The following is a 26,323-nucleotide window of genomic DNA, read 5'->3' as shown; positions in this document are numbered from 1 at the left end:
CCCCTCTTTTTTTCAATAATCATTTTTCAATTAACTATCCAGAATCAGCACTTCTCTAACAGGCCTGAAATAGAGGAGTATGAGGCATGGCTAGAATGGGCGGTGATCTGTTTGGAATTTTGAGCAAAACACTTCATAGACATGTTTTTTATATATTTGTATATATCTGAGACCAATAATATATGCCTACAAATAGTAGGAGACCTTTAAGAACACAAACTGATGGACATCAGCGTACACCAAGTCCAGGTTCAAGCTGCTTTGCTCAGCCTTGATTTGGCCTTTCAAAACGAACGCCAGAGGGCTGAGTTTGAGGCGATGCTGCTCTGAAGTGGACAATAGAATAAAAAGGGTGGGACTTCCTGGCCCCAGACAAGCAGGTCAAAGGTCATGCATGATGCGTACCTTGTTTTGTAAACCTGACCCAAAAAACATGATTTACATTGTAAAGATCAGACAGTGTATGCTTGAATAATTAACTATTGTGATATTACAGTCCTCAACCAGCCATTTAGGGCCATTCACCCTGACCTAATGAAACAAAGGCCTGCAACAGTCGACTGTGTGAAGCAAGTGTGCCGTGAGTGTGCACGCAGGATGGCGGGCAGCTACGACAAACGGACAGTGTGACCCATTATCAGTTGATTAGCGGGCAAGTCTCGCCTTTTCCTGTCAGTGGTTCTGTATTTGCGAGTGTACAACCGAGGGAATAACAGCCCCTAATGCACTTTGGCACCGACTTCAAACGGCCGACTGTCAGGAAAGCTAATCTGTATCTTTTTCCCCCCTTCATTCTTATGTTTTGACAATAAAGATAGCCTATCTCATCCCATTACACACTGCCCGTCTCCCGCCTTGTCCCCGATATGCCCAACAGCCAGTCCAATAGAGCGTGTTACCCAATGGGACTGCTGCGACACTTTGATTGCACTGCTATCAACCTTTATATTTTGCTGAAGGGAGGTGCTATCCCAATGTTTCTCCAACTAAATCCAAGATTAAGGAATATGTCAGGTTGTTACTTGCTGTCTGTGTGAACAATGTACCTCAAATCCAGTTTGCTTTACTTTCTCTAATAAGCTAATAAAAATCACCTGGCTTAAAAACTTGGCATTGTTTCTTTTAAACTCAAGGATACTTTTAGTTTGGGGAGAGCCCTATACAAACAATTTTAATATATTATATATTACAGTAATTGTTTATATTTACTTGGCATTGTTCAGCAATGGCTAAATGTGCTGTCCAAGCTGTTCCCCAAAGGAATTTGGCGAATAATGACTGGCCCTTTTGACCTAACTTGTGACAGCATTGGTCTGGGTTTCTCCAAACAATAATCACATTGAAAAAACTGCTTCTTCTTTCAAGACAATGATAATGCACAAACTCCTTCACACCTTATATCTGGCTTACATGTTTCCTCAGAGGGTAACCATTCTCCAGATGTGCAAGTAATGTTACAGCGACCTTTGAGTTCATTTCCTCTCAGCAAAGGAAACGCAGTGCAAAACAAAATCTAATCCAAATAAGCTTAATTAAAACATCCAACAAAACAAAACAAGAAATGCAAACAAAAATCAAGAGGGAGAAATTAATCAGAGACTGGGTTTTCTTGAACTGACTTCAGAAAAATTAGATGAACAATAGGCAAGGAAAAGGGATGGCAGAAAGGAGGTGGGTGGTGGGGACGTGAGGAGTGAATGTGGCTTCCTGATTTGCAGGTTTTAATCTGGCAGTTGCATCAGAGTGGGGAAAGCGTGGGCTATGACTGTAGTGGCGTCGCGGCTGGACACTGCTGACAGACAGGCCAAAATATGGCTTTCTTCTGCCGCTGATTAAAGAAGTGCAACAAAAGGGATGAAGGACACAGAGGACAGACGCCTTCACCATCACACCCACCACAGCAGATCAGAAGTAGTGTTACATTAAATGAAATGTAGCGGCATTAGCAGTGAAATTCATTTCGACACAAAGCAGTTCAAAACACAAGACGGTTTTTATTGCCTTTTGCTCTTAAAACAATGAAGGTTAAAAATGATGTTCATCAATCGGAAACATTTTTAAAGTAAACAAAACCATTTTTTGTAATCTTTGAGAACAACTCTAAAGAATTTATTTTGTCTCAACCGTATCACATTCAACATTTTTTAATGTCTGTTCAAAAGAGTTAACATGTGAAGTATAGATCCCAAAATGCCCATAAATAATAAAAAACAAAAGAAAATTCCCCAAGAAAAGTGAAATAAGTAAACCTCAGAGTGCTCCATATTTATTATACATAATACCTGACCAGAGAGAGACTACCCGTACACAGAGGCTGGTGTTGGGTTTAAGAGACACTGTCCTCTGCTGGTCAAACCAACAGCTAATAACCTGCTGATACAGCAGCAATGGCAAACGGTGACACAGGGTCACCAACACATTTAAGAGGATGAGATACAGCTGATAAACATAAAAGCATTTAGGTAAGAATAAAAACACTGGAAATGCTTGCATTGGTGGTCACATTCACTTTTCAAAAATATTCTAGAAACTATTCTGAGCTTTCTCAAAGAGGAACGAGATGACCAAATACTTCACAGAAAATAAAAATAAAAGCACTAAGAAGACTTAAAAATTACTTTTGGTAAAGTTAAATGTTGTGCGTTTACCTTTGAAATATTGCACTTCTCCCAATAGATTCTTTATTCACAGTTTGATTGGTCAAAGGCAGAAGTTCCTCCTAGTGAGTGTCACTTGACATTTAAAAGTCTTGCATAAGACTAAGTGTAAAGCTTTCTTTTTAATGTACCTTTGTAAATGTATGAGTAATCCTCAGACTCAGTAAATGTACTGTCATCTACTAAAGTATAAAAACCCTGATTAATAATCACTGCAGCAAATGCTTAGTTTTGCTCGTAAACTGGGTTTATAAAAATAGCTCCAACACTAAGATCATAACTCCACTCACATATTCCCTGTGTAACCTGAAGATCCATAGATAGACAAGGTACGTTGTGTCCTATTTGTTCCCAATAAGCCCTTCCTCTCATTTACTAACATAACACCGGTGCAGACTGGACAACCAAACACAAGGAAGTAAAATTCCCAATCTTAAAATAGTGGTACAACCAGAGAGGGAAAAGCGTGGGGAAGCCACAGAGAAAGAGAGAGCGCTCAAGTGACCTGGAGCAGGAAGAGGAAATTAAGTCATAGTTACAATGTAATATTTCAAAATAACTCTGCTGACTTTCACATGTGTCAACTAAACCACTACTATCCACTGGATCCTTTTTTTTATGACGCACCAGGCATTGTGAGGGGGACTGCACTTTTATTGTCCACTATGGCAAGACTGCCAGTATGGCTTAAATCCCTTTTCCCTAGTCTTAACCATGACTCAGCTAACCGCAAAAAAAGAACTGCACAATATCGGACCCGATGTATTGGTCAACAAACACAGCAGAGCTCCCACTGGACACGGAGACTTGTCACCTTCTTGGGTTTCTTCACACTGGGCATCCTGTCGCGTGTACCAACTGGCAAACCGACTGAACTGCAAATGCCTTTAATCCAATAGTTGCACATTTGAAGTGGGTGAGTTTAGGAAAGGCAGTAGTGAAGAGGAAAAGTCACTGGATTTTAGACAGTCCACTGGCCAGGAGGAGTCTGAAGGGTACGGTCGAGCGTGACACAGTTAAAGGCAATCTGTGGAGACCTGAAAAAAAAAATGAAGGGCTTTAACATCACGCACACAGTGGAGCACTTTACTTGCAAAGCTAAGAAAAATACTGATTTCGGTTGAATTGGAGTCTATTAATCACAGAACAAAAGTAGGTTGGGAGGCAATGGGAAAGTGCAGGAGAGCTGCCACGGTGCAGAGATGCTATCTATACTGTGAGGAAGGGGAATGTGTGCATGTGTGTGTTTGGCGTGTCCAAGCTCCATGCGCTTGTTTGTGTTGGGTGGAGGGGTAGTGGGTGTGTGTGCTGCGAGGGCTCTAGGGCGGTGTGCCTAAAGGTCCCCAAGGAGACCTGACTCTCCTCTTGTCCCTTTACACTTTCCTGAAAGAATTGTATTCTTTCTATCTGAGGAAGAGAGACCAGCCCATCGGGAAATGGGGCCAAAGGTGGGAAAACGTATGATACGAGTGCAATGAATTTCAGTAACACAATGCCACACAGAGGAATATATGCATATAGAGTACTTTGATTTGCTTGAAAGAATAAAATAAAACTTAGACTGACCAAAGGCACGGATGAGCTCTCGCTGCACGGCCCAGGTTACGGTGTTGATCAGGGAGGCCGAGGTGAGTCCAGCAAACAGCATGTTGTACATGAAGACGATGTAGAAGTTCCCGAGCCAGTTATACCGACCAAAGTCTCCCAGTAGATCGAAGCGGGTGATCCCTGATGGAAGATAAGCAAAATAAAATGTTCTGCTTGTGATTAAACTGCTTAGCCAGACCTCAGCTGCAGTGGTCATGGCATACAGATGCCCTCTTGTGGGCATTACTAAAATTACGAGTAAAATGTTGAATCAGCAAGCTCTTATAAAATGTTGCCATGTTTTTTATATATATATATATATATATATATATATATATATATATATATAGAAAATAAATACATATTACATTTAAGCCAATTCATCGAAAAGCTACATTTTAAAATCCAAATAGTAATCAAACTATTTGGATTTTAAAATTAAGCTTTTCGATATTTTTGTTTCTATTGTAAAGCACGTCGTAAATGCGGTTGGAAAGGGGCTTAAAGTTATTATTATTTTCAAAGGATATTCCTTTTAAATAAAATAAATCTAAACGAAAAAGGAATTTTTTTCCACAGATTAAATACTGCTTTTTAGGTTTTCAACGATCTCCTTTGAACTGTCTCACCATTTTTTTTTACTTTAGTTTTGTGCATTGCCTTGTGGAACAATAACAAAACAGCACTCTCAAGTATCAATTTTTTTTTGTATGCATCCTGAATATTTTGTATACTTCAATATTCTACTGTAAAGACACCACATACTCAAAACCTGCTAGAAATCAGTATGGTATATAGAACTGTGACCTATCTGTAGTCTTATATAGACACATTTCCTTACCAAGAGTGCGTGAAAAGACTGGCAGTGCTGAGCTCAGGATAAGAAGTGAAACACAGTTTCCGATTATCTAAAGAAAAAAACAGAAATGTTGAAGTTACTATGAGGAATAAACGCATCACTCGTATACCTCACTATGAGATCAAATGCATGCAAAGGTTAGCTTTCATTTACCTGTGTGAGGTTGGTGTCCTGTGCACGAGGCATGAGGCTAGTGAAAAGAGGGGAGCTGTAGAAGCCCACCACTGAGGACACCATTAGATAGCTGACATTCATGTTAAGAAAAATACTGGAAAGAAGACTACAAAGATAGAAATATCCAAGTACATTTTGAATGCTTATTAAAATGTATGGATGGAATATCATGAGTAAACATAACTCGCATGTCAAATATGAATGGTAGTCTGTAAATGGCTGAGTGAATGGAATAAAAGGATACAGAATGAGGACTACTTGAACTGCAGCGCCCAGCGAGCCGAACATGGAGAAGGAGGCCATCCCCAGGTGAGGGTCCTAAAAGACAGAAAGATAAACAACCATCAGTGTACACAGATGACTCAGTGTAGCACACCAAGCATCTTCACAGGTTGTTTCTGAATAAATCCTCACCTCCATTCCTCTGGGCATAGCAGTCTCATCCAGGAGCAACTCCAGCACATTGAAACAGACCATCAGTACGCACATCACCTGAAAAGACACAAACAGTAATTATACAACAATTAAAAACAACCATCTTTGTGAAAAACAGAGTTAAAACAGGCAGTAAGAACACATAAAAAAAAATAGTAGGGTACCGTCAATGCGAGCAGCATAAGCATGGCCAGTGGATATCCCAGGTTTCGCTGCCATGGGGACGCTTTCCTACGCATTTCTGTGAGGTAAGCCAAAATAATAAAATAGAAAGAACCAACAATAAAATTAGTGTAAGCAACATATTGCTCTACAATGTAAATCAGTGAGATAAGCCTATCAGAGAGCAGCTTGGTTGAACAGTCTTACCCAGGGCAATGCGCTTGCTCCGGACTGTCTGATGATCTTTTTTCATTGCCTCCAAGTTCAGCTTGACCCAGCATGACGCCGATCTGCCGTCTTCAAGCGGACACAACATCACATAATAAAAACGAACAGTCAATCACTCCGCTTTAAATGTGAAGAAAAAGGCAAATGTTTATGGTGACACACTCACAGTTCAGTTTCCTGGAGAGCGAGTCTTCCTCGAATGTTGTGCAGTTCAACGTTTCTTCTACATCTTCCAACAGCTAAGGGATATAAGAGACATCAATCACTATGGAAACTACAGTTTACAGCCACAAGATGACTGTTAATATAAAGGCTACTCTATGCAAAGTGGGAAGTATAGTAACTGTGACTCACCCGCGGTTTGACCAACAGGCTGCCAGTGACACTGAACATTCGGGACAACCCAAAAGGAGTGCACACTGAGGAGAGAAGCACACAGATGGTGATGTGAAAGTGTCATACGTCATAGCCTTCAGCTGCTCAAGTCATTGTGATTAAGACATACTTACACAAGAGCAGCAACACTCCAAACAGAGAGATGCCCGAGTATAGGTAGGGAAGGTAATACTCCCACAGGTCTGACATTTAGAAAAGGAGAGCAGCTTTATTAAAACTGTAAAACCCATTGTTACGCAGGGTTCTTCAGGTATAATGCGTGTGACTCACCGTAGAGGCTCTTCCTGGCGATGTTGTCGTGGAGGAGGGCCGATGCCACCCACACAATGCCCAGCACGAGCAGAGCCAGCAGCAACAGCAGCACAACGGCCTCATACACTCGTGCCATAACACCCTACACAAACAAAACACATACTCTGTGATGTGCAACAGAACAATAATAGACAACTTTTTTGATAACTGTATAGTCATCTTATGTTATGCGTAAAGGCAATCAAATCTGTTTTCAGCCTCTCAAATATAGAGATTTACTGATTTCCGTGTTATAGGTTATTTTAAACTGAATATGCAAGACTTCACCTTGGATTTTCCTGAGATTTTATACAATAAACTATATCAAATAAACAACAAAATAATCCACATAGTAATCAATAATGATAAAATATGTCAAGTCTAGAGGTGCAATTGATGAGTAAATGCTGAAGGCAGTACCTTTCTGGACCCTGCAAATCCCTCAGACTCGGTGAAGAAGTAGGCAAAAGGCATGAGGAACACCAGCGACAAATTGGAGAAAAGGAAAACTAGGTTCCACAATCCTGATGAAGAGAAAGAGAGATGTTCTACACGTCAGTTTTCAGTGCACACATTCTTTAGTGATAAAAGGCTGTGACATGGCATTTCAGCAGTACCACTGCCAACCACTGTGAGGTATAGTCCTACCAAAAAGAATAAAATATCAAAACATTTGTGAAAATATTTACATTAAATTGTTTCTCATATGAATCAACACTACAGGCCTCTTTAAGTTTTTGTACGTCAGGATCAGTTGAAAGTAAAACAGTAATTATACGGAGTCAGAGGGCTCGGCAGAGGTCAACATGAGCAGTTGTGAAACAGTTTGAACATGCACTGCTCTGCACACAGCAAAGTCACAGACACTCCGTCCATAATAATTATCTGTTTGGACACAGGCCTGCACAGTGTATTGATTTGGAGGTTATTATTAGTGATCCTTAAAGGGGAACACCACTTAAATTATAATGTGTTTTGTCCATGGCCTAGGAAAGTGAAATCAATGTTTGAGAATACGAGCTACTCTCTCTTAAACCCATAAACCTGAGAAGTTAGTATCAAATGTGTGATCTGTAAGGTGTTAAGTCTGGAGATACTCCATATAGACAAAGACCTATTTTTGTGGAACACAGAATATTTGTTTGCTTTTTTAAACCTAAATGAGCTAGATAACATCACAAATTAGATTTTTAGCACTCTAGCTTTTGGTTTTGGGTCCGCATTATTCCTGTTTATTTTTGTTATTTAAATGTTCACATGTAGCCTTTATTGAAACACTCGAGCTGCCGACTTCACGGCCGCTCCCTTGGGAAAGTCGGAATTGCCTGATAAAATAAATGTTGGATTATCATACAAAAATAAAAAAGTGATGCCTACTGCTGTTAGACAGGTTTTTATGAATATTAATCCTTAGGTGTTGTTGACTTAGAAAAACATTAGGATGTACCATGGATGAGAGATCCGTTGAGCCACTGCATGTAGTAGCTCTGTGGGAAGGTGAGCAGCACCTCATTTGACAGAATGGAGATGGGGAGAAGGAGCACAGCACACACTGCGACAGACAGGGTGAACGTGCACAACCACAGCCTGGAAGAAGGAGAAAAACAAGCCATTAGTGAAGTCACAACTGTGTTTGTGTTTAGCCTAACAGCCAAGGTGAAATGGTGATTGAGATAATACAGCGCCAGCGTGTAGGGACAAAGGGCAAAGTGACACATAAGTGCCCTCATCCCAACCAACACCCACAGAACACACACACACACACGACAGGGCAATAAAACTACAGCCCAATTACCTCAGCCCACCAGACGTCACCCTGACTAAGGCATGTGCTCAATCATTCACATGGACACAATAATACGAGTGAGTAAAAACAGATAGCTGTGAAGCAGGTAAAGGGCTTTACTTACGCAATTTTGTTGACGGTGGCATCTTCGACATCATCTGAAAGAGCGTAGAGAAATAAGTTGTATTTAATATATTATAAAAGTGTGATTTATTTTAAATTTTTTGAAAAGGTGCCCAATCTATGTTTTAACTAGACACATAATTAAAACTATATGTTGCCACAGATATAGCCAACTTATGTGTTTTTGAGCAGGTGTTAGTAAAAGCTTTTGGGGCAGTGTGTGTAAACTGTATATACATAGATATATAGGGAAAAGGTGTAGTAGCTTCAGTCCCTATGCAGGATAAAAAGGGTCTCCCTGGCCTCAGAGTGGGGAGTTAGTGGGGGCGAGCATGTTAGGAACATTTTGTTCAAGCAAGACCAACTAGTAAAAAGTGCAAAACATATGAGCAGGAAACTGCAAAGAGAGAAGTATTTGTGTGAAAGGGACCAGTCTGTAAATGTTACTATGTGTCCAAAGCACTGTAAAGTATTACAAAACCTGCTATACATCTCTAAACTTGTGCTCCAGAGAACATGCTACTGTCATTTCTTCTTGTGCAAATATTGGCACAGTTTTCTAATAACGACAAAAAGCCTGAGGAGCAGAAACCAGTTCTTGGCTCCTTATTTTCACAAACAAGTCAGTAGAGAGGTATTGCACAATCGGCATTTAGCTGCAGGGTAAAACTGTCCTGCTGTTGTTGATGCAAAGATAACATTTACAACAGTGGGCTAGTACATAGCAGGTCTCCCCCCCTCAAAAAAAGAAAAGAGCTGGTCATATCCCAGGATTTTAACTCAGCCCAGCCTCAGTCGAGCAGAGAGATCTTGCAAAGGACATCCGACATCTGCTTCCAATAATGGAATATTATTTGATTTGTTAAGTTTCTGGCAGCCCATTCCCCCTGCAGAACTTTAAATATTTTCTTATTTTTAATAATTGAGAAATAATTCTAGATACAAATACGCAAGGCATGTTGCATTAATGAAAATGCTTGTCAGTAAAAATGTGTTAATTGGCATTACTGTGATGATCACACAACATAGTATATGTTGTTACAACTGTCAAAAATAAAAAAAGGCAGTAACTGAAAATAATGTGAGATTAAGCCAGTTTTGGGATGCTGAAAGTTGAACACTGAACAGCATGTTAAAAAAAAGTACTTTGAGATCTTTCTCTCCTCGTAGTAGCAGAGTATGTTGCTATATGAAACACAGTTGTACTTTTGAGTTGTTCTAAAGCCTTCAAACATTAACTCCAAAGTACAACTGTTTTCCATGTAGCAACATTTTTCAGCGCCCCTCCACCACCCTGATCAGCAGGGATACCCCCTGAAGACACAGTACAGGTTACAAGACACACATTCTTCCCCTCTGGAATGCTCCAGCCAAGGTCCAGAGCCTTGGGTTAAAAAGTATAGCGATATCAGGAACGTGGATGAAACTGAGTAAGGTTTGGGAAATAGCAAACATTATTCAGTCGTTGCGTTGCTTTCCTGAGATTCATCTAGCTTTAGACCCGGCTGCTGCTGTAGCCGTAAACTCAGCCACAAAATAGAGAAGTGGTGTTTTAACAAAACCTGGGCTTGCTTTGGCAAACATACTCTGTGGAAGAAATTCCAAAACTCAGATGTAATCACTCCACTTGTCAACACCATCAATTCACCCCCAAGCTATTCTACATAAGCCTTTGAAATAAATCTTCTCACGGAGCAGTCTTTGTGTTCAACCTGTTCAAATCCAGGATGAGTCGTATTAAAAAAAACTCACCTGTGATAAACTCTGCAGTCTTCTTGAAGTGGGTAAGTATGAGGTAGGACACTATGTAAAGGCAAGTAAACAGGAGCACACATATCTGTAGAAAGACAGAAAGAAGAGATAACGTTATTTATTTTACTTGTTTAAACAGCTAATCGCATAAAGGAAATGCAGCAATAAAAACAAACAGTCATATACTTCTGATAAGCAACACATGTATTCAGGCTCTCTGGTGTAGGATATTCTGATAGTTCTTAAAAGAGGGGGTTGTACTCGGCTCAAACACTTCGGGTAGAAAAAGATAAGAGGAGAGGACATGGCAAGGACACGGTCGGCTTCAACAGTTTGTTCTTTCATAGATTATTCTGTTGCATAAACAAACAGGCAGAAATATTTGTAATAGATGCAAACAGCCCAAAACATACACCATTTTGCACGGGTCACAAAAGACAGATGGAGGCTGCAGATTACCACTTGATCCCAACAAAGAGTGAAATGGGTGACAGTGATGAACTCGGGGGGATTAGGAGAAGCAGAAGAAAGACGGGTTTATACCCGTGACAGATAGACCCCATGCTGCTTGTAAAGATCATCATCTGACATTGCTCCAATTCTGCTAACAATTTAGACTAAACCTACATTCACTCAGTAATCAGTTATCTGGCAAAGCTTTTAACCTTTCAACCCAAAATACTGAAGTAAACTGCATGCATGACAACAGAAAACATGGAACAGATACCTTTGGATACTAAATCAATCTTCACATCTTTCAATTTAACTTCAGTTTTGTCCGTTCCATGCACCACAGGTGAAAGTATGTAGAACACCTTGTTGTTGCTCAGACACACATTGTAGGATTACAAATTAATAATACAATATTTCTAAACCTTGTGTACCTTTTAAAAAACATGCCGTCAGAGCAAAACAATTCACAGATGCACCCCAAACTAACCTGTGCACAATGTTCCCCTTACTAATTTTCAACATTAATAGCAATCTTAACAAGACTTAAAGCCTTTTGCCCACTTCGTGCCCCACTAGGCCATAGCACTTATTTTAAACAAAAACAACAGTCATTTCATAGATAACTTTTCAGTTCTATCATTACTCCTACTGGTCAACATGGTCCTGGTTAGCAACATCTTAATTCTTTACAGCAGGCATTTTGGGAAGCCTCGTTCTCAGCTAGTCTAACTCAGCTCTATGTTGCAAGCCATGTTAGTAGGTTAGTATTGCAAGTTGCAATTTTGTGAAACAAGGATTTAAAGTATTTTCAAAAAGTAAAATAAACCAATGGCATGTAGTGTAGCCTACTACCTATAAGTATTACTATTAGTTGTCAAAGAACAGCTGAGGCTGGACTGTTTTCCTACATATTTGATCCATTCAATAGTTGAGAAGCAGTTCACAAAAGTGTTGGACTGACAGTTGAATGAAGTGATGTTGCCAGATCAGAAATCATTTCCACATGGCAACTTAGAAGTCAGTAAGGGTAGCAGTAGTAGAAGTTTGCCCTTGAGGTCAGAACAGCAAAAGCAAACAAAGAGAGGGTGTCTCTGTAGGAAGACAGAAATGTGATGACATACTTACAGGTGTAACACGAATGCTTAAATAGATGACTTCATGGAAGAACAAAAAGCCTACAGATTTATTAGCATCGGGTTTCCATTAAAGTGATGTTGCAATGGAATAGTTCAATACATATACTGTAAACAATAAAAATACCCTCAACGGTATAGAGGGGCTCGCAAAACTATTCATGGTGAGACAGTGTGCATTTACATTATGCTTCCACGCTCATTACAAATTGGATCACTGGGACATATGGACATGTTACAATAACAATGGAGTTGGGGTGCGGGCTTACACCCCTCCTCCTGTATGGCTCCAGGAATTGCAAGATTTTGACCCACTTTACAATGTAAACAAAGACTTGTTGAATAAACTATCTTATGTAAAACTAACATAACATCTGTTGAGAAACGGTGTAAGGGGGCTGGATCGTCAGAAATATACCAGCTGCATCACACAAACAACAATGGCTGTAAAGCTAACCAGCTCAGTCTGCAACATGATGCAGACTAGTTTGGTATGTTAAAAAACAAAGGGAAAAGCAGGGAACAAAGGATGGGTTTGGTGTGAGAAATATGTGGATGAGTAGAAAAACACCCCTTCAGTCCACAAATATGGGGACACGTGTGCACTGACAGCAGGGTTCAAGTTATAAACTGATCTCTATGGGGGTCTTTAAAACTAACGCGCTCACACGCACACACAAACACGCAGCAGCAGCCCTCTTGCTACAAACTTAAATATGAAAAGGTTCAACTACACACACACACATCTCGGCTCACAGGCATAGATTGCGCAATAATGTATTGCGCACCTTGGAGGTGCAGCGCAGGCATATTGTCATTCAAGAGATGCGTAGTTCTTTTGGAAAACATGTTTTTCTTTTAGCCTATTTACCTCGTTAACGTAAATAATACTCATTACATTGACACATGCATTATTTGTGATTAAAATAATGGTTGTTGCTAATGTATTAGCGACCCCCACATATGTATGATTTCACTGTGTCCGTGGGAGCTCAGACCCCTCCTTATGGGAGCTCGCTCGCATTGGCTCCCACATAACTCGAACCCTGGCTGACAGGCAATGTTGAGAGCTGGGTGAACCTAGCAGGCCACAGAGTTTAAAAAGAGTCCAGCATCCAGAGGGATATCTTTTAAAATTCACAGACTGACCTAAACATCTTTGTGCTGATTCAAGCAAAACACAATAAAGCTCAAATGATTTCACATCTTGCATAACCTCATATTTCCTGTTATAACTCAAAGGAATGGCAGGTTGGCACTGGCAGTGACACAGCACCCCTTTGCTAAATGTCAAGTGGACTCTCTGAGAATGTATTATTTCAGGGGCGCCCAGCTAAACACGTTCAGGCAAAGTATGACGATCTTTGTTTATAACTAAGAGGATAGATTAGGCAAGACCTACTCAAGATTTATTCAAGAGCCAGAAATAACTTCAAATGTTGCACAGGCAAAGCCATCCTAATCCAAAAGAAGGTGGTTGGCAGCTGTAGTTTGTTGGGATCATTTTACTGAACCACGTCATGCAATATGTGATAGATTAGTGATAAAAGGTGATTTTGTTATTGAGAACAGAAAAAGTATAACAGTGAAAGTGTGTTTAGATTTTTCCCACAAACACAGCCATAATACATCAGCCTTACCATTAAAAACAAATAGAACTAAGTAGGAAGCCAAATTGATATACAAATTTAAAAACATGATTCCAAAGACACAAATATGTAGTGGATTATTAAATGTACTAATAAATCCATGGGTCAATTTTTTACATAGATAACATGGTACTTAACCATCTTTCATGTGTGATGTGACTCGATATCTTAAGGGGTTCTGATGCTGGGCGTTCCATGGATACGTATTGTTACTTTATATTCTGCTGATAACTGATCCTTCTTAATCCCTCGCGGCTCAGGCGTTGGCTATGCTAGTGTTCTCCTGGCTCTAATGTGAACACCATTTTACCATGACGATTTATCTAGACAAATGTACACCTGTTCAACTTGCCAGATGCTCTGATCCAAGATGATAAACAATGGTGCTTGAACAATGTTAGCTAGTGAATAAAGACGTTTGGCCTTAATCTAATTTTCCCAGGGATAAGCACCATTTGGGGCAACATATTCATTTTAAACAGGGGCAGATGACAGGGCACTCTGGGAGGAGATGGTAGCTGTTGGTCAGCCAGGGGATTAAGAAGGATGTGTGGACTAATAGCATTAGGGGAAAGGGACAATGACAAAACAAGGGCATAAGTACTTTATATGCTGCTTGTGTAAAGTTGATTACACACAAATGAAAATCTCTCGGCTACTCAGAGTACTATTTGACGTAGGATTGTCTAGAGCACATGTGTCAAACTCAAGGCCCAGGGGCCAAATCATTACATAACAAAATGTATTTCAGCCCGCAGGATAATTTCTAATTACTATTAGATCTGGCCCGCCGGTATATTGCACACACACCTTCACTCAATCCTGAGGATTTCCTCAGCTCAGAGCCTGACCCCAAACATTGATGAACTTGCACCCAAGATGAGATGCCAAGTATCTGGCTTGAACTAGCATCGAAGAGCAGCAAACTGAGTTTGACTGCTTGCGACAACAGGGCATGTTTGGTTTTTTCTTTGAGCTGTTGTTGGCCTGTGGAAAAATGTAGTCATAAGAAATGACTCCGGAAAAGCTGCAGATAGAGCCATAAGAAATTAATGCAACTGATTATTTAATGTTGTTTTTATAGGCAATAATTTAAGCTTTGTTAGTCCCAATAAGTTCATTTCAATAAGTTTTGCAATAAACATTGAACCAGTCTGGCCCTCGACTAGTACCGATTTTTTTATTTTGGCCCACTGTGTATTTGACTTTGACACCCCTGGTCTAGAGGATGTAATCAGTTCTGCCTCGCAGACTGAAAACTCATCTCTTTCAACTCCACTTCGAGCGATAGAATTATTAACAAAGCACTTATATACTAATAAAGGATTGGCTTATCTATAGCCAGTTGAGTAGCACTTGAAATGTTTGGCTCTATGAAACCTGATGTACTTATATGATTCTGTTTTCTTCAAGGTTGTGTCTTCCTGGTCGAATGTACTTATTGTAAGTCGCTTTGGATAAAAGCGTCAGCTAAATGCAATGTAATGTCGGCAGATTCAGTAATACCTTGAAAATAAAAATCCAGAAAGTCAGAAAGCAAAACAAATCACAGGTGTTAAGCACTTACTATGGCCAAGTACCATAACCTCCTAACCAATACAATACCAGAACCCTGAAATGGGGACACCTAAACACAATATGAAATTATTGATGTTAATAGATCTGTGGTTTTGCTGCTAAGGTGAGGCTTGCTCTGCAGGCCTTTTGGCTCCACTAGTTATTTTTAATTCTATCTTAGTCTTTGCTTTTATAATGACTCAACCTCCTTATCGGATCATTCATTTTCATCGTAAATCGTTCACCCATTATGTACACCCGTTTGCTGGCCTAATCTACACAGAGGGACAGTTTATGCACATCCTTTCTTGTAGAAGGCCGTCTTGTACAATTTGAGCTTTTATTTACAAGGGCAAATTGATAAGTCAACCACTAATCCTATGCAGCAGAAAATGTTTACATTGTACCTTATGCAACACTGTCAGCAATATCACCAGGCTGTGAAAATACATTGCAATCGGATTGTACTTTTTTTAGGGTTAAAGGTCACAATCCATGTGCCTTGCTGTCACTGTAGTGATCTATCTTGCAAGTCTGAAGTTCAATAGGCGTTGCACAAACCAGTCAGTCAGTGTCAAACGCAGCAGAGTTAAGAGTAAGAAAGATGCATCATTAACAGTATAGTCGAACTGAAAAATGTGAAGCAGGCTGATCCAAACCATTGACACAAGAAAATGGAGATTTGAGAAGAGGTCTAGGACTTCAGAAAAACAAAGGAAGAGCACCAGATGCTGAGTAAGCTCCTTGATGTTCCTGTGTCACACAATAATGACCAGCTGCCTGCGTGCTTTAATTAACGTTTACAGAAGTTTTGCCATAAAATTAACATCAGAGTACCTAAAAGTCCCGACAAACTTATACTGTTGCACAACGTTGAAAAGGGACACTGTCAACTTAAACTGGAGCGTTGAGCAGCTACCAAATCACCTGAAACACACTCTAATTAAACGACGTGGCTTTCCTGCCCTGATTATGCAGCGGTTTGCATTGTGAGAGCAGAGGAGACCCCTCATATGCATAATAACTGACGTTTACATTAGCACAGCGGTAACGTTACTTACTATGGTCTCCCGGACACGGTTGTGGAAAAGTTGCTCCCTAACCGACACGTCTTCCGTTTCCATTCTCCGAAACCATTACAGTGTCCTCAGGCTGAGAAGCGCTGGAGGAGAGGATGTGTTACAAAATAAATAAAACACGGTGCATCTTGTGAGTAATGCCATGGATGTGTGGCTGTGTAGCCCGGCTGCATTTAAACTGCTGAGTTAGCCCGTGAGCTGCTAGCTCAGTCACTCTGATAAAAGACAAGCAGGGAGGGGTCGTGAGGGGGCGGGGCCACGCTGAGGGGGGGAGGGGGGTAGCAGACATGTGTGCAGTTAGGAGTAGATACTCGATTGATCCCAAATTGGGAACTTATTTAATTAAAAATAATTAAGAGGTGATAAAATAATAAAATAAAAGGGAAAATAATAAACAGCAAGTAAACACTGTTGCCCATAAAGTTGGAATAATTTGGTTTTCAGACACATTATTTGTATTCCTATTTCATTTTCACTGTGATATGTTTGGAAGAGATTGATTAATACAGTTTTGACAAAATATACACTTTATCTATCAAGAAAAAATCAAATTGTCACAATCATTTCATGAGAAGAGGTCAAACATATTTTATTCCAACTTTATGGGCAACAGTGTAGTTAGTGTAAAATGTTCTAGATAAATTAGACTGTTCTATAACAGACCAACATACTACAGCAACAGAAATAGACAGACTTATATATATATATATATATTACATTAGCAGAAACATATGATAGTATATAGATTACATTTGTGTAAAGTTGCTGTTGTGCAAAATGTTCGTGGTTACTGTATGTCGAGGGGGAAACTAAAACTATGGAGCAGTGAGTTCTCTAAGGTAAACGTCCATCATCAGTGTAATTAATACGTCAGCATCATCGGTATCATCACACTTATTATGGTATTCATATACAAAGGTGAAGTTACATAATTTAAATAGCACAGATACGGATTGGTCATCACTTTGATGTGCACATGTAGGCTACTGTATACTCAGATCTGAGTGACTACACATGTTACAAGTAAAAGTCATTCAAATAGTTACTCAAAGACAACTAGAAAAGTATTTGCATCTATATAGCTAATGTATCAAACGTAAAAGTAAATGCAGATTGGCCCATTTCAGAATAATATATATTATATGTTTTGATTAAAAGTATTGATGCATTAGAGTGTTATAATAGCTGGTAAAGGTGGAGAATGTTTTAATATCTTTGTTTAATGCAAGGTAGCATGTTAATTTACTCCAGGTTTAACTAAAGTCTTAGGGTTGATTATGTATCACACCATTGTTCAGTAAGTAACCAAAAGTATTAAATGAATGTAGTGTAGTAAAAGTAACCATAACCATTTACCCCTGAATTGTAGTGAATTACAAAGAAGCAAAACATTGAAATACTCAAGTAAAGTACAAGTCTCACAAAATTGTACTTAAGTACAGTACTTAGAGTAAATTTATTTATTAACTTTACACCACTGTATTTAAGGCATTGATAAATGTTAACAACTGTTGAAGTAGGTCTACTTAATAAGTACAGTGAGTGAAGTCTGCATTTGAGATGGATTTATGTTTTGAAGCACTGAGAGGCAAGTGAGAAAACAAGTACATCTGTTGATCCATTTTCAAAGTCTATATCAATCTCAATTGTTTTCAATCCTGAAGAAAAGGTGAAAAAAAGGTTTTGCAAGGATAATCAATCAAAGTTTATTTATATAGCCCAATATCACAAATGTTACATTTGTCTCAGTGGTCTTCACAGTTTGTACAGAATATCAGTATGACAATACGACACCCTCTGTCCTTAGACTCTCACATCGTACAAGGAAAAACTTCCGGAGAAAACCCACAGTTTAAAGGGAAAAATGGGAGAAACCTCAGGGAGAGCAACAGAGGAGGGATCCCTCTCCCAGGACGGACAGACGTGCAATAGATGCCGTGTGTAAATTGAAAAGATAATACATTTGCAACATAGGTAGTCCAAATGTTTGGAAATGCATGTGTGTATGAATCCACAAGGATATCCATCCAGGACCTATGATCCAGGACCACAGCCACGACTCAAGATCCAGGGCTCGCGATCCAGGACGCAGGACCGCAGGATCATCCATGACTCCGGATCCCGGCGTATATAGACACCAAAAAGACAGACATTTGGGGAAGCTGGGTTAATCGGAACATGAGAGTACACAGGTATAGACAGAGAGAAGGAAGAAGTAAGATGTCCCCCGACAAACTAAGCCTATATCAGCTAAACTAGGGGCTGAATCTAATCAGCCCTAACTATAGGCTTTATCAAAAAGGAAGGTCTTAAGCTCACTCTTAAAAACGGATAGGGTGTCTGCCGCCGAACACAAACTGGAAGCTGATTCCACAAATGTGGAGCTTGATAAGAAAAGGCTCTGGCTCCCATTGTACTTTTAGAGACTCTAAGAACAACCAACAACCCTGCATTCTTGGAACGCAATGCCCTAGTGCAGGGGTTCTCAAAGTTTTGATGAGTGAGGGCCAATTTAGGTACCCAATATTGGATTGAGGGCCGCCCAAGAAAAAACGGAACACAAAATAATTCCAAAACAAATCCTTTCTTTATTGTACTAACCAATTACCGCAACTCGCGAGATGCCTAGTTGCCATGCAACCAGTAGTCTAGCAAACTTTCCACAAGCTGTCATTCATAATTTAGGAATGACAACCCAGGGGGCGCAGTTTTACCATTCTTAACCCTCTGGAGTCTAAGGGTATTTTCTCGATTTTTAGATGTTTTCTTAAATCACCTTTTAAATGCATTTCTTCTAACATGGCACCCCATGTGTTAAATATCAAAAATGTTCAGGACAATCTCTGGTCTTGCTATATATGCATATTGCTCACCTTAGAGCAGTGGTTCCCAAACGTTGTGTGCCCAAGGCACACCAAAGGACAAGTAAAAATCTCAAAGCACACCTATTGTGCAAAATAGCCCTTATAACACGTGTTATCACTCATATCATGTAAAATATCTGTAAATGTGCATAATTATTTACTAATGCCAAATAAAATGTGACAAAGACAACTATATTATTCATGAAATATTTATTAACGAAATATTTCAGAAATTAATTTGAAACTTTATCAAATTAGGCTTCATCAAAGCAGCAACACACTCATTTAAACCAGACAGGTCACAAAATAAAAAATTAGGCAAAGGAAACTCAGCCGAAATTCAGCACAGAGAACTGTCAATGCAAGGAAGCTGCACGGTCCATGGTCCTGAACTACAAATTATACATGTATTACTTTAAAAATCAGCAATCAGCATTGAAACATGTGCTATTGTAAATATTTTGCCGACTTACAAATTAGTGAGATACATGTGCCTGTCGGGGCGCACAGAATTTTGTAATCCTTGGTGGCACTGAGGAGAGGGCCACTCGCAAGTCCTGTTCAACAGAGAGCCGTGACCTCCTGTTGTTCTTCATGTAAATCAGAGTAGAGAACGCCAACTCCAGAGATGGGGTCGTTACTAAAAAAATGTAATATATTACATATTACTTTAAAAAAAGTAATATATTACACTACTTTGTTACTATCTATATAAAGTAACTCGTTACTTTACTCGCCGAGCACGTACGAACTGCGCATGCGTGAGTGGCAATAACTTTCCTTACCAGCAGGCAGCGGTAGTGTGTATTTGTCATTCAAAACAGGCAACAACCGGAAGACAGAGAAGAAGAACAGACTACGTGATATAAACAAACAACAAATAGCGTGTGTGTTAGCTTCACCTTAGCAGGTGTTTGTTGAGGTTTGACGTGGGGTTTACAGCAGTGGATAACAGCTTCTGGCCTGGACACAGTTTGCACCTCACCGTCACATTCCTGTCTATTCTTCGGACGAACTCAAAATAATGGGCATACCTCCACCCCTCGAAAGTTATCGCTGACTCAGCCATGTTTATGCAGCACTGCACGTGGAGATGTGGACGCGCAAGTCGCGCAGATTACGTACATATAAACCTACAAAGTATTGATATAGTAAATTAAAAAATAATTATTTTTGTGTAGTTGTATATTGCAATAATAACGTATGGTTGTCACAAAATCCCACGGCACACCCAGACTTGCCTCACGGCACACCAGTGTGCCGCGGCACACCGTTTGAGAACCACTGCCTTAGAGCACTGTTTGATGAGATAAGTAGCTCAAAAGCTTAAAATGTGAAATCTGATTTTTGGAAAATCTTCAAAACTCTTGTGAAAACACAAATTTACTCATGTGATCGAATTGTTTTGGTGTATTAGATTTGGTTACCAAAGTCTTAGGATCACAAAAGCAGTGAAATATTTGAATTACACTGTATATAAATGTGTTATTCATGTCTAAAATGAAGAACATTAAATTCAAATTTTGAGTAAAATAGGTGTTTATCACTCTACTTTCACCACAGCAGGGACTGAGATACATCAGGACTGAATAATGACTTCATATTACATACCAAGGTTCATGTGATGTGTACAAATACAAATTGAGCATTCAACCTTTTTTTTTCAACCAACAATTTATTATAAATAGGTTTTTTTTCAACCAACTATTTATATAAATATAAGAAACTGGAAAATCTCACTATTTACAATATTGAACATCAGAACTTTCAACCAACTATTCATTATAAATGTCAAGACAGTGTCAAGGTCTTTGTCTGTCTTCCAAGACAGTGGGTCTGGCTGCTGTGTAGGTGGGGGTGATGGTACATGGTAGGGCTGTCCCGAATACCATTTTTCGGGCTCCGGATATTCGGTAGTAATCAACAGCGAATATTCGGTGCGGAGAGATCTTTTTTTTTTTTTTAATAAAACAATTTGTTTTCAAAATGTTTTCATAACACGCTCCGAGACACCTGACAACACGCTGTTAAGCAGAAGCGCAGAAAGAGCATACTATTACGATTTATATGTATTTATTGTCTCAGTACTCGCATACATTAAAACTAAATGTGTCCTCTGCATTTAACCCAGCCGCAGTGCAGCGCCCGGGGACCAAATCTGGTTCCAAATTCCGTCTATAACGTTTTACAACCTGAAGATACAAAACACATATTTCTGTTATAACAACACTACTTTTAATAACATAGCCGTAACAGTAGGCCTAACAGTGTAGTACTTGTTACCGATACAGTAAACAGTATTTAAATAAATGAAGAACGAAAAATAAATAAACGAACTGTATGCCAATAATTGCCTTAGCCCCAGATGTTCCCACATTGCTCCTATTATTTTCACTATTCGGATAAAATTGAAAAACTAATATAAAAAAACAATTTGGTTTCTTGCAACTATTTTCCAAGCAAAGTAAGTGCACGATTTTATCATGTGTAACGTTACTGTTTAAACGGCGGATAAAGCAGCTTCATCACGGCAACTTGACAACAGCTAAGCTAAGCTAGGCTAGTATTTACAGCATCCGGTGACTTTTCAGAGTTGTTGTGCCACCGTGGTAGGCCAGTTTCTTGTCGCATATTTGGCACACTGCCTTCTTCTTACCGTCGTCCAATTTAAAATGGTCCCACACAGCTGAAGTCTTCGGCATTTTGTGTTCAGGTGTGTGAAACGAGGTTAAGCGAGGTGAAGCGAGGTGAAGCGTTCGTGACTGAGTGAACGCGATGTCAGGAGCACAGGCTGATATTGTATATATTTCCGCATTTTAACAGTGCAATTCAAAAGTATAAATATAGTATAAGAATATGGCAATTCGCCTTTATTGATAGCATACATTTAGGGGAAAAAAAATATTTGTTTGAAAAAAAAAACAAAAAACGAATATCCGAATAATGAAATTGAAACCCGAATAGTTGGCCAACGAACGAATATTCGAATAGTCGAATATTCGGGTACAGCCCTAGTGCATGGGCTGCTGTGTAGGTGGGGTGTACAAGTGCTATACGAGACCTCCTTGCTGGCTGGGTTGAAAGTGATGGCTGTGGTGGAGCCTTTGTGCTGAGGTGTATCTTGACCTGGTGGCAGCCGCAGATGGAGGTGGAGGCAGCTGTAGTGATGCTGGTCTGCTGGTCCTTGGTGGTGATGGCTCTGGTGAAGGCCCTTGAGCCACGGTAGATCTTGACCTGGGGGCAGGCACAGATGGATGTTCTGGCTGCTGGATAAACGCTGCCACCTGTGGGCCACTAGGCCCAGACAGCTGTGAAACATCTCTGTAAAACAAATTAAAATGTAGGACAATAATTACAACTAATTTCATTGAAATAAAGTTCAAGTAAAATGTTGCTCAAGCACAAATAACAATGCACACATAAAAATAAAGTTTGGGAGGTTGCAGAAGGAGTCACACACACACAGTATACAATCAAAGACACACATATACATAGGCTACATCTGATTACAAAGTCTCATCTGTACAGGACGGTAAAATAATAACAGGCACACATATAAATAAATCTATGACAAAGTCTCATCTGTACAGAACAGTATGATAAAATAATCGATGGCAAAAACATGTCACTGTAAATGTCTCCATTGTGGGACGAATAAATGATTAATTTAATCATCTACACATGTAATCTCACTTTTACACACCAAAATAACATTAACACAGAGTAAACGTTTGCTAATGGAGAGTCTATTTTGTCCCAATAAAAAGTTCATGACTATCGATAAAAAATATATATCAATAAACCTATTGTTCATTTTCGCGGTATTCCCCACACATTGCCAGTACACTATTACTGTAATATTTACACTTACCCGTGTCCAAATGGATCCTTGTTGTTGTCTTTGTATTCTTCTTCTTCAGAAGAGTCGAAGACTTCAGGTTCTGAGGCTCTATCTTCACTGCTGCTAGCAAAAAAAATCTCTAGCGAAGTCGGCAACTGTAAAGGTTTTTTTAGCCATTTTATCTGTCTCTCTCTCTCTCTCTCTCGTAAACTGATAGGAGACACGTGGTTTATGTTTTTTTTTTTTACTTGGTGGGTAGGCCCTTAGTGATTTCTCGATGTCCATTGGTCATTTCAGACCTTGATGGCTGCCGGCCGAGATTTCCTTGACGGACAAACAAATCCACCAATCCCACACAGTGTAAAGTCAAGCTGCTTTGAGCAGCCATATTGACTGCTGTGCCCTGGTTACAGTCTCACAGGAGATACCGCTGAAAAGCTACTCATTCGAATTCATACTAGATACAACCATGGAGGATTAAAATATAACGCATGCATTTCAGCGTGTCACATTAACTATCGCGGGCCGCCAGAAACATTTCCGAGGGCCGCCATTAGCCCGCGGGCCTTAAAGGCCCTGACACACCAAGCAGTCACCAGAGGACTCGCCGACGCCGGCTGTTGCGTCGCGGTGTTCTCCGGCTGCTTCTCAGGTCGATTAAATGAAATCCTTGCTTCCCTCACTTGCGTCGTTTCCCTGCGTTTAGTCCCTCCCACCAGGGAAGCATGGAAGGACGCAAGGAAACCACGAGAAGCAGGGAAATTAGTTTTAAGAGCAATGCGATGTCCTTTCCTCCGGAGCGTCACGTGAAGCGACGTCCGTTTGTGATGACGCTGCACAGCTGTTCGTCTGGCAGCAGCCAGCTCTGTCCCCGTTATTTCCACACACCCCCCCGCCTCTGTTAGTACACATTTACTGACACAAACATTTGTATCATCTGTTGTAGATCTCAATAAATAAAATAAAAACTCATTCTCAAAAAAGATAAACGCCATTCTTAAAATGTATAAACGAACAATAGTTTGATTAATATTGATTAAAGTGCACAAAATAAATAAAATAATTGAGAGAAGAAAAAGAGATATCTATCAAAACCCAGTTAGATTAACATTCATTGGATTGCACACTTTGTTTGTTTGGATATGTAGCACATTAACATTTTAATAGCACTTAATGACTGACTGAATGGAAATGACAATAAATGAAAATGTAAAACGAAAAAAGCGATCATGAAAATGTTTCCAACAAATGAATAAAATGATTTTTGACCACTTTGTTGTATATCACATATGTGTAACTAAATGAAACCGGAATTGAAACAAAACACGGTATAAACTGAGGAGTGACTCCCGTGAGGTTCATGTATTTTCTTCACTCCGCTGGGAAACGGCTCTCATGTCAAGAAGCATGAGAGGAGTGCATGCACTGCATCGTCCAATCAGTGAGCGATACACAGTAAGGGGGGCGGGGCGAGTATCTGAGGATTTCATCGGAGGATGGTCTGGTGGTTCCTCGATTATCGCTCCTCCATTATCGCTCCTCGATCCTCGGTCCTCCGGCAGAAATAAGAGCTATGGGACGGTACTCAAGATGGCTCAGGCAAATCAACTTCCGGTGAGACCGAGGACCGAGGAGCGAGGAAATGAAAAAAGTCGACCTGAGAAGCAGCCTTGGCCATGTGTCGTACGGGAACACACCGCAAAGACTTCAGTGCGTGAGTGGCAATAACTCTCCTTACCAGCAGGCGGCGGTAGTGTGTATTCGTCATTAAAAATAGGCAACAACCGGAAGACAGAGAAGAAGAACAGACTGCGTGATATAAACAACAACAAATAGCGTGTGCAAACTGCAGCCTGGTTATGATCCACTGCTGTCTGCCCGTCTTTGGTGCTCCACAACTACCCGAAGGGGCAAGTCTCCTGTACCGGGTGTACTGGGTTCGCAGAGAATCCCACTTCTTCCTCAGCTCTTTCTCTGAAGCACACAAATAAACGATGTAACCATTGTGGCTAGTTAGCATGTCCAATTCATATCTATATGCAGTGCCAAACTGCACAGCTAGCAACAAGATAACAACAAAACACAAGGTTGAAATAACAAATTACATTTCACGTTAACGTCACTGTACGCTGGCAAACAATAAAAAGCCAACAATATCTGCTAAAGAGCTCAATTGATGACAAATATAATCTTACCCGAGAAACCAAGTTGCGTTTCAATCTCTCGCCAGAGTCCGGTTTTCACTATTCGGTTCGAGTACCTTTTCTCTGTGATCTCGTACAGAGCTGGCCTCTCCTGGATCAATGTGATGAGCAGATCTTCGTTTGCCTCATTCCAGATCGCCATGATGAGATGAAAATGAATATCAGTCTGTGTGTGCCTTCTTAAATCGTTTGTTTACGTCCCTCACTTCCGTTTCGCTTCTCATGCACTGATTCGCTAGCTGAACAGCCAATCAGAGTGATTGTTTGGTCCGACTGCCAGACCCGATGCATGGCCGATTCAATAGAGGCTTCTCAATACTCAAATTTCCCCTCCTCGGTTCCCCTCCTCGAGACTTAGACCCGCCCACAGGAGATGCGAGCGGAGGACCGAGGAGGGGAACCGAGGAGAGAGGAGGGGAAGCAGCAGACGTTTAAAGAAATGAGAACTCCTCTCCTCTGAGCGGTCATTTTAAAGAGACGTCCGTTCATTATTACGTGGCAACAGCTGCATCAGCTGTCGAGTGTTTTGTCATAGCGCTGTATCCAGGGACGCCCCTGGTCAACTTGGGGCCCCAAGCGACATTGTGAGATGAGGCCCCCCCCCAACCGACAGGAGTGAAAAAAAAATCCTGTTTATTATTATTATCAACACAGTTACTTTTTTATACAGTGAGGTAAATGGTAAATGTGCATGTATATCGTTCAGTATTCGTTTACAGGTGACTACGTCTGCATTTCCTGCCAAATACTAGCCTCAGAAAGATTAAAATATAAATAATGCAAATAAATGACTTCTACTAATAATCATAATCAATAATATAAATACTATATTATTTTATTATAATATAGTTGTAATATAGTCAAGATAAAACATGCTTATGACGTGCTCAAAACTGATATTTCTTAAATCTGTAATCTAGTTCTCTCTGTCAGCAATGTATCAACAACTACACACACATTTCTATCAGTATTTATCTGTGTTGTGGTTGACATGATGATGACTGTTAGCAGTTAAGGGGAGAGGCTGAGCATCACCATTAAATGTGCAAATTGACATAAAAATGAATAAAACAGGAAAAAATGCTCCATGTTT

The 26,323-nt window shown here is 40.0% G+C and overlaps 1 protein-coding gene across 1 annotated transcript; it reads right to left on the bottom strand.

Moving 5' to 3' along the window:
* Window positions 1-1,974: 1,974 nt before the first annotated feature.
* Window positions 1,975-16,542, bottom strand: lmbr1l (limb development membrane protein 1-like). Its single transcript, XM_034209506.1, has 17 exons — window positions 16,304-16,542; window positions 10,451-10,535; window positions 8,700-8,733; window positions 8,237-8,376; window positions 7,210-7,313; window positions 6,769-6,892; window positions 6,612-6,680; window positions 6,457-6,521; window positions 6,269-6,341; window positions 6,082-6,171; window positions 5,877-5,953; window positions 5,692-5,769; window positions 5,522-5,595; window positions 5,257-5,347; window positions 5,086-5,152; window positions 4,224-4,385; window positions 1,975-3,694 (listed from the first exon to the last, which is right to left on the bottom strand). The coding sequence occupies exons 1-17, from the start codon at window positions 16,364-16,366 to the stop codon at window positions 3,609-3,611; spliced, it is 1,482 nt and encodes a 493-aa protein (XP_034065397.1). The 5' UTR covers window positions 16,367-16,542; the 3' UTR covers window positions 1,975-3,608.
* Between the last annotated feature and the right edge of the window lie 9,781 nt (window positions 16,543-26,323).

Source organism: Gymnodraco acuticeps, unplaced genomic scaffold (assembly GCF_902827175.1).
Source record: "Gymnodraco acuticeps unplaced genomic scaffold, fGymAcu1.1, whole genome shotgun sequence".
Classification (NCBI taxonomy): Eukaryota; Metazoa; Chordata; class Actinopteri; order Perciformes; family Bathydraconidae; genus Gymnodraco; species Gymnodraco acuticeps.
The sequence above is the reverse complement of the archived record's forward strand: the minus strand, read 5'-3'. Positions and strand labels throughout refer to the sequence as shown.